This window comes from Lonchura striata, chromosome 12, assembly GCF_050655825.1.
Source record: "Lonchura striata isolate lonStrDom1 chromosome 12, ASM5065582v1, whole genome shotgun sequence".
Taxonomy (NCBI): Eukaryota; Metazoa; Chordata; class Aves; order Passeriformes; family Estrildidae; genus Lonchura; species Lonchura striata.
In genome coordinates this window covers 17,889,897-17,898,336 of record NC_140714.1, presented here as the reverse complement: position 1 = coordinate 17,898,336, position 8,440 = coordinate 17,889,897, and the positions used below count along the sequence as shown (strand labels likewise).

The 8,440-nt window shown below is 51.9% G+C and overlaps 1 protein-coding gene across 1 annotated transcript; it reads left to right on the top strand.

The window, feature by feature from the left end:
- Nucleotides 1-1,861: 1,861 nt before the first annotated feature.
- LOC146766281 (E3 ubiquitin-protein ligase PHF7-like) lies at nucleotides 1,862-8,440 on the top strand. Its single transcript, XM_085590755.1, has 10 exons — nucleotides 1,862-4,636; nucleotides 4,969-5,060; nucleotides 5,146-5,247; nucleotides 5,530-5,654; nucleotides 5,731-5,893; nucleotides 5,980-6,090; nucleotides 6,305-6,414; nucleotides 6,549-6,667; nucleotides 6,820-7,315; nucleotides 7,463-8,440. The coding sequence occupies exons 1-10, from the start codon at nucleotides 4,594-4,596 to the stop codon at nucleotides 7,743-7,745; spliced, it is 1,644 nt and encodes a 547-aa protein (XP_085446881.1). The 5' UTR covers nucleotides 1,862-4,593; the 3' UTR covers nucleotides 7,746-8,440.

The window sequence follows — 8,440 nt, the reverse complement described above, 5'->3', positions numbered from 1 at the left end:
TCTTATCATCCATGTGATTTGCAATACTTACTTTGCATAGGCAGAGTGACTGATAAATGATGATCCATTTATGTCTCAGTGGAGGTTATTGTGGATGCTTGGATGCTGCCATGTTCTTTGATTTAACTGGGAACATACCAGGTTCTGAGTATGCATGGTATGTGTTTTGTACTAAAAAGAAGATGAGGGAGATAAAAGCATAAAAACAAGTGGTGCGGTCACTGTTTTAAATTCTAAAAGAATACTAAGTCTTGGGGTTAACTTGGCAGTTAACTTTTTTTTTCCTGATTTCAGGCTACAGCTGTTGGAGTTAGTGGGGGGAAATGTGTTGTCATATGGAATAGCTTCATTTATTTTGACAAAAACCAGTCTTCCAGTCTTCATGGTGTGAAAGTAATGGTGGGTAGTGAAAAGAACTGCCTGTTGGATTACTCAATCTGTTGGCACCTACCAAAGGTTTCAGCATTTTACACAAAGAAAAAAGATAGACAATAACTGAAACAAAAGGCTTCTAGGATTCTCTCTGGTAACAAGTGCATGTCTGTTTATAAAACCTTATTTGAGTTCTGGGGGATAAAGTGCTTTTTACAAAACATTTCTTTTATATCGCAGTAGTGCTTTAAACTTAATTTTAAAAACAATGCTTTTATATAGTAAAGGAGATGCTTTACTGCATGTATTGAAGCAATATCTAAAGCTCCTAAATTTGTTAGAAATGTAATTTAACAATAAATTTCCTACCTCCCAGTCTGGAAAAGACAAACTGTATGACCACAGAGAGTGGAAAGAGCAGCTCCTCTTCCTGACAAATTCAGGGTGGGATTGCCCCTTCTGTATTTGCACTCCCAGGCTCCCTTCAAGGGTGGGATCTGCTTAAGTCCAGTCCCATAGAGTAGAGAAAATGATTCATTCTTGAAAACTCCACTATTGCTTTGATAGTCTGTTTTAAAGGTCTGTTTTACTTTTTTCCTTCTGGTAGATAATGAATTTAAACTGTAGCAGAGAGCTCTGAAGGAATTGTTTCCTGTATCTGATTTCTGAAACTGTACAAGTCTCTGTATTTGCTCAGGTCCTGCTGATCTTCTCCACTGTGATGAATCTACACAGGACTCTTTCAAGCTTGCCATGCTGGTGTGGCAGCCTTTGCACCTTGGCAGAACCTGCCAACTGATGCTGGCAGGTAGCACTTGATCTACCTTGCACTTGAATTGACAAATACTTCAGTTTTCTTTGGTTTGGTGTTTGGTTTTGGTTGTTTATTTTTTTAATTTTAGATTTTGCAGCTTTATCATTTTACAGAACAATGACATATAATTTTCTAGATACAAAACCAATTGTGATAAAGTCACACTGTAAAATCTTTTGTCTTGGGAGAGCAGCAAATATAAAGTGGCAAAGTATACTGGCTTTAAAAAGCTTTTCTTCCTATTCTTGGAAAGCAATTGGACTTCTTTCCATCTCCCCTGAACTTCCTGTTCTTCATCAGTGTCCTGGTTTGTAAGATAAGCTTGTATTCTATTTGCCATCTGTTGGAGGTTGGGCAGGTTTGTTATCTCTTCCAAGAACAATGGTTGGTTCCGAAGAGGTAATCGTTTGTTAACGGGCCATTGACTGGCTCACTGCAGGCCTGGTAACGTAACACCATCCCATTGTGAGATGCTCCACCCAGAGGGGGAAGCCAAGCACTCTTTTATTGTATAAAGGGGTACCTTTTGGGAGACAGAGCAGCTCTCTCTCTCTTTGCAGGATTCCCAGAGAAGCAGCTCCTTTGGCGGGATTCCCAGAGAAACGGCGCGGTGAGGCGGCGGCGGTGGAGCTCGGAGGCAGCCCCGGCGCTGAGGAAGACCGGCCCAACTGCCACCAGATCTTCACAGAAAACTATACCTTTCTTAAGATCACCGCTTCAGCTGCAATTCATCAGCCACTGCAAGGGGAGCAGCTGTCATTTCAACCGGACTACTACTAACAACCCGACTCCTCAGGGTGTCAGATTGTGGACTTTATCACTAGTTTTATTTGTACCAATTGCATTTGCCTTTTTAAATTGTTATTTAGTTTCTCCTAGTAAAGAATTGTTACTCCCATTCCCATATCTTTGCCTGAGAGCTTTTTAATTTAAAAATCCTGGTAAATCAGAGGGAGGGGGTTTACCTTCTCCATTCCACAGGAGGCTTTTGCCCTCCTTCACAGACTCCTGTCTTGTCAAACCAAGACACAGTAACCTCCCAACAGATAATGGTTGTCCTTATATCCTTTCAAAATCTCCCCATCTCTATCATGGGCAGGAGGCTGGAATTCTTTTGTTCTGACCTCAGATAAAAAGTCTTGGGACATGACAGTGAGAAATACATAAGGCAATTGTTAGAGGAATGTTTTGGGGTCTAATAACTACACTGGGCACTGTTATTTTAAGCCTCTGAGTTGTAATAAACCAAACAACATTCAAAGGAAGAACTGTCAAATGTGGAGACAAAACTGTCCTGAGGATGAGTGTGAGGGTGGTTAATGTCTGTCTCCTCCGGGCACTTCAGCTGACCATTGAAATGTGCTTTGTGTTTATACAGTGGTGTCACCATTGCTAATTTTCTTCCTTCACTGAGGATTCGGGCATGGCAATGCCCCTGTAACAAAGCAGTGCCTTCACTTTCATCCTGGTTTTCCCCAGAGAGGTCTTGAGGAAAATGTCAGTTCACCTGAAGCAGGTTTTGAATTTCTCCAGTGCAAGAGAATCCATGTGGATGCAACACTTTAGTCAGAGAAAGAGAAGCCAGATAAACTTTCCCAGGTGTTGTTGTGGGGAGTTTTGAGATGCCTGAGAGAAAGACTAAAAACAACCTTCCAGCTGGTGTTTTGAACGGCTGTTTTCTCATCAGATGTTTAGCAAAGGGTGTCTTGTGAATTAGCCAATGGTGCGAAGGGTTGCTGTGTGGTTGTGTGACAGTTTTACAAGGATTTATAAGGTTTTGGTAATTAAGTTAGAAATTAGTTGTTAGACAGGTCTTGTTGGTATGTTCCAAGTGTCCCCTATTCCTCCCTAGGAAGGTTTTTCCCCACCTCCTTGCCACAAAGTTTTCCCGCCACAGGGTTGTCAATCTCCCTCTGTACCTAAAAATACCCCTGTCAGTCCAAGTTGTACACCCCCTCTCCCTGTCAATCCTTGAAACCGTCCCCATTTTCTTCTAGAATGTTTGATGTCAGTCATCCCTGTTCTTGTTAGTATTGGTCCCTGGAAACCTTTCCCCTCCCTAGGTTCTCCTCATTGGCCCCTGCACTGATGTAATCCCTTCCTATTGGTTGCACTGTGTTCACTCCCCTCACGCCCACACCCTTTATAATCCCCTGTCAGACCCAAGGTAGAGAGGCATCTGTCACTGTCCCGGTTTGGGAGAATAAAAGCTCTGCAGACCTCATACAGGTGTCCGCTCCCTATTCCTTTGCTTTGGATCTTCGTAGCTTTGCTGTGCCTTCGTCACCCACGCTGAGGCAATCACTGCCACCCGGTGCTCTAAGTGACGAGCTGGGGGCAGCCACACTTGTAGTTCCCTCCAGTCACTTGAAGGGGACAAGCTAGCCGGCACAAAAGATCCCCGTGACTGGGCAAGCGAAGTACTACAGTTTTGAGATGCCTGAGACAAAGACTAAAAACAACCTTGCAGCTGGTGTTTTGAACGGCTGTTTTCTCATCAGATGTTTAGCAAAGGGTGTCTTGTGAATTAGCCAATGATGTCAGGGGTTGCTGATTAAATGACTAATCAGGTCCACCTGTAATAGAACGGTGTATAAAATAATGGGTTTCTAATAAACTCCGATTAACCTTGTGAAGAGACCTAGAGTCCATGTGTGGCCTCAGTTCCACTCCTGACTCAATGCACAATCTCTGTGTGACTGACCCCTGCCAGGGGCAGGAGCAGAGATTTCCCTTGGCCGGGGCTGGAGCCCTGGAGTGGCAGTGCCTGAACAGCACCTTACTGCCAACAGTACCAGCCTCGATGGCTGCCCCAGGGCGTGGCATTCGGCCCTGCACTTGCTGCAGGAGTCCCTGCCTGGGTTCCCTCCTGGCCAAACCTTCGCACCCATCTCAGAACCTGGGCAGTTACCAAGGGGGCCGCCTCAAGTGGTTGCCAGGGACCTGAGGCCATGGCTGCCCCAATTTTGGCTGCACAATGCTGATGTCAGAGTGGCCATTGTGACCCGTGCAAGCAAGGTCACAAAAGGGAAGGCTGGGCTCAGGCCGCGTGTCAGTGCGACCTGACAACGGGAGGAGAAGGCAGGGCAGGGACGCTGCTGCTCAGGAACCAGCGGAGCCCCACAGCTCGGGGCTCTGGGCCTGTGCTGCAGGCTCCCCTGCCTCTCCCTGCCCAGAATCAGCGGAGGAACAGCCAGAGCGGACTGCGGTGTTCCTCGAGGCGACGACGGGAGGAGAAGGCGGACAGGAGCAGGGCTCACGCAGGGCTCAGCAGGGAGTAGTGCCCTCGTGGCTCTGGGCCTGTTCTGCAAACTCCCCACACTCTTCTGTCTCCCAGACAGAGAGAGAACCAGCACCTGGAGGAGACTGTGACCTTTCTGGACAGGGACTCACCGCTGACGGCTGCCATGTGCGACAGCAAGCAGGAGGGCCCTGGTGCCAGGGAGCCAGGTGAGGGCAAAGCCGCCCTCCCAGAGCCGGGCCCAGGGGCTCCTGTGGCAGGCGTTGTGTGGGGCCCAGAGCAGAGGCAGGGGGAGGCAGGAGCTGCTCAGCCATGCCGCGGCTGGGAGCCTCCTTCCTCCCCAAGTGGGGCCCAGCTGGGCCAGGGGGCAGCTCTTGGGACACCCGTGCCCACAATGGCCCCTGCTCTCCAAGGCCTCCAGCCCTGCCCATCAGCCAGGCAGGCAGGCAGGGACAGAGCAGCCCTTGGGGCCGATGCTGCTGCAGCCAAAGAGCCCCGCAGAGGTGCTCATGCCCGCTGCCATTGGCTCTGTGCCCTGCAGTGTGCATGCTGTGTCGCCGTGCAGAGGCTGATCCGGACATCTGCGGTGACAAACTGGAGAAGGGCGGACTCTGTGCCCACGTGTTCTGCCTGGTGAGTGGCTCTGGAAGCTCCCTCCACCATTGCAATGGGCAGTTCCTGCCCCTCTCTCCTCATCTGCTCCTCCTCTCTGCTGCAGTTCTTTGCCACTCTACTTTTTCCTCAAGAAAACGACCATGTTGGACTCATGGGATTTCTTCCTAGAGATATCCAAATTGCAGTGCGGCGGGCAGCACAAAAGGTGAGTGTCCCACGCAAGCAGGGAGATTTATGCCAAGTGAGGTTTGCCAGAGCTTAGCCCAGACACTTGGAAGGAAAGGCCTGCCCTTCTGGCCGGATGTGGGACAAAGTCTGGCTCCCAGCAGCTGCACAGAGGCTCTCACACAGGAGCCCCCCTCCTCCACCAGACGGCTCTGTGGGCTGAGACCCAGCAGCGGCCACATCCTGCACCCTGCCCGGAGCGCTGGGGCTGCCTGGGGAGGCCCCGAGGCTGCTGCTGATGGGGCTGCTTGGCTCTTCCCAGCGCTGCTGCGTCTGTGGCCAGAGCGGGGCAACCATCATGTGCTGCATGGAGGACTGTGACAGATGGTTCCATCTGCCTTGTGCCAAGGAGGGCGGCTGCGTCACACAGTATATTCCAGATTACAGGTACCTCCTCCCCACTCCTGGTCACCCCTGGCAGAAGATCCAACATTTCTCACTTTGCCCATCCATTTTCCTCCAGCTCCTTCTGCCCTGAGCACTGTCCCAAGCAGAACGTGGAGGCGACTCCGGAGCCGGGCACCGATTGTCTCATCTGCATGGAGCCAGTGGAGGATAGAAAGACTTTCAGAACCCTGGTGTGCCCAGCGTGCAAAAGGGCCTGGTTCCACAGGGACTGCATCCAGGTAGGAGCCCTCCCCTCAGCCCCAGGGCACAGCAGGTGCTCAGCAGCACCAGGGCCTTGCTCACCCTGCTTCTGTTTGCCCTGCAGGGACAGGCCATGCGTGCTTGTCTTTTATATTTCCGGTGCCCCCTGTGCAGAAACCGGATAGTGTTTGCTCTTGAAATGTTCACCCTGGGGATCCGAATCCCCTTCAGGTTGGTGTCCTTCTGCCTGCCTCACAGGACAGGAGCTGCAAGGTCTGTGCTCTGCCAGGCCCTGCCCCACCAGTCCTGTCCCTGCCCTGTCCCGTCAGTCTGGGCTTCAGGTTCACGCACGCCTTGGAAAAGTACAGGACGAAGAGCAGGGACAACCTGTACCTCTGTGAGGGGACGGCAGCAGAAACTCATCAGCTTTTCCTTTCTCCATCAGACAGCCAACATGGGAGGACAACGATGCCTATGCGGATCTAACAGAGAGGCACAGCAGGTGCAATGCCAGGGATTGCCTTTACCCGGGAGGCAGGGAGGAGGCAGAGGAAGAGGGGTAAGTTGGGGAGCGGCACCTGAGGCTCTGCAGGGTAGCCGTGTCACTTCAAGGGCTCAAAGAGAAAAGAACTAGAAGAGCTTGGCCGGACAATCAATTTGTCCTCAGTGCCATAAACCCATTTGCTTCCCCAGGCCCTGGAAACTGCTCCTGTGCTCCTCCTGCGCTGCTGAGGGCACCCACAGGCGCTGCTCTGGCCTGAGAAACAGCGTACAGAGCTGGGAGTGTGACAGCTGTGCTGGTCTTGAAACGGGTATGAGGCAAAGCACCCGGTGTCCCTGGGCTGGGGGCAGTGCCCAGGCTGGGCTTGGCAGAGCCCGTCTGCTCCTGAAGGGCTGGGGTTCTGCTCTGGCCAGGCTTGCCGTGGGCCTGGGTGGTCTTTGACATTCCTGTTTGTCCTTACAGCCTCCAGGGATGAGCCTGAGCTCAGTGGCCCCAGCCCGACCAATCAGTCAGGACTGGAGCCTGCTCACGGCTCCACAGAATCTGAGGCCATCAGCCCCAGCTCCCATGGCCCGGTGCCATCGGGGCTGGATCCCCAGGCTTCATCCGCAGAGACCAGCAGCCGCAGCAGCCAGCAACACACAGCACGGCAGCAGTCTCTGCCATCTCCCTCGCTGGACACCAGCAGCCCCAGCAGAACAAGGTCAATGTACAGCAGCACCCCTGAGCTTGAGGACAGGGGCCACTCCAGACATGCTGGGCCCGGCCGCAGGCGCACCCGCTCCCACCAGCAAGGTCGGGCCCCAGATGGACCTGTCCGATCAAGGAGTCGCTGTCACAGGTGCAGCAGGACAAGACCAAGGACTGAGAGGCCCAGGCGTAGGGAGACACCTTCACAGGCTTCCCACAGACGCAACCGCTCCCGCCAGCAACGTCGGGCCCTAAGTCCACCTGTCCGGTCCAGGAGTCGCCGCCGTGACAGCAGCCACAGGACAAGACCAAGAACTGAGAGGCCCAGGCAAAGGGATACTCCGTCAGGGACATCCCGCAGACGCAGCCGCTCCCGCCTGCAGCACCAGGCCTCGAATCAACCTCTCCGGTCCAGGAGTTTCCAGGACAGAAGCAGCAGGGCAAGACCAAGGACTGAGAGGCCCAGGCAAAGGGAGACTCTGTCAGGGACATCCCCCAGACGCAGCCGCTCCCGCCTGCAGCGCCGGGCCTCAAATCAACCTCTCCGGTCCAGGAGTCGCCAGGACAGGAGCACGAGGAGAGCAGCAAGTGCTGAGAGGCCCAGGCGCATGAGGACATCGTTAGGGAGTTCCCGCAGGAGCAACCGCTCCCACCAGAGGCGTCGGGCCTCAACTGGGACCTCCAACAGCAGCACGTAGCCTCATCTTTTCTTTCTAGTGTACCTGTTTGCTGCTGGAAGTAAAGGTGAGAACATTCAGTACAGGGACCTTACGATTTGCAGGTCTGTGAGAAAACTGTATTAGCTCTTGACATTTCTACTGGCAGGAAAGTAGTCTTGTGCTAAATCCCTTGATTTCTGTCTTACCGTGTATTAAGTGAAAAGTCACTTAAATGATGCGGCTAAAGAAAAAGGACTTTTGTTCCGGCCTTTTGACTCCAAGCTGAGATGTTTCCCCACTGCTCACTCTTGAAAGCGAACTTCTCCTTAATGGACTTGCATACGGTTAGGGACACATTCAGAGCAAGGTGGCTCCTAGGGAAGCTGTCTTTGGAAAGGACGTGCGCTGTTTTGCTATCCTTGAACAATCTCATTTCAGTAAAGCCAAAAGAAAGAAGAAAGAAGAGAGTGAGACACTGCCTCAAGTGTCTGAAGAAATCCATTACTGTATTGCTGCTGATTTAAAAGACTTGTTTGGAGCTTCAAAGAACAAAACAGAAAAGATTGTGGAAATACCCCGGGACAAAGAGGATGCGCAGGACCCTGCCCCCAGATGACCATTTGGGACCTTTGCCCGAGAACAACGCATCTCAGGAGTCGAGCGCGTTCAAGTTTTCCTTCTTTGGAGACACAGAAGAGCTGGGCATCAAAGTAGGTAACAGCAGGACCCTTCTC

Bases quoted from the DNA above. Each gene is read 5' to 3' on its own strand.
- LOC146766281 (XM_085590755.1), top strand. From the start codon at position 4,594: ATGTGCGACAGCAAGCAGGAGGGCCCTGGTGCCAGGGAGCCAG. The intron at 5,655-5,730 runs GTACCTCCTCCC...ATTTTCCTCCAG, and splicing joins CAGTATATTCCAGATTACAG to CTCCTTCTGCCCTGAGCACT. The intron at 6,668-6,819 runs GTATGAGGCAAA...TTGTCCTTACAG, and splicing joins CTGTGCTGGTCTTGAAACGG to CCTCCAGGGATGAGCCTGAG.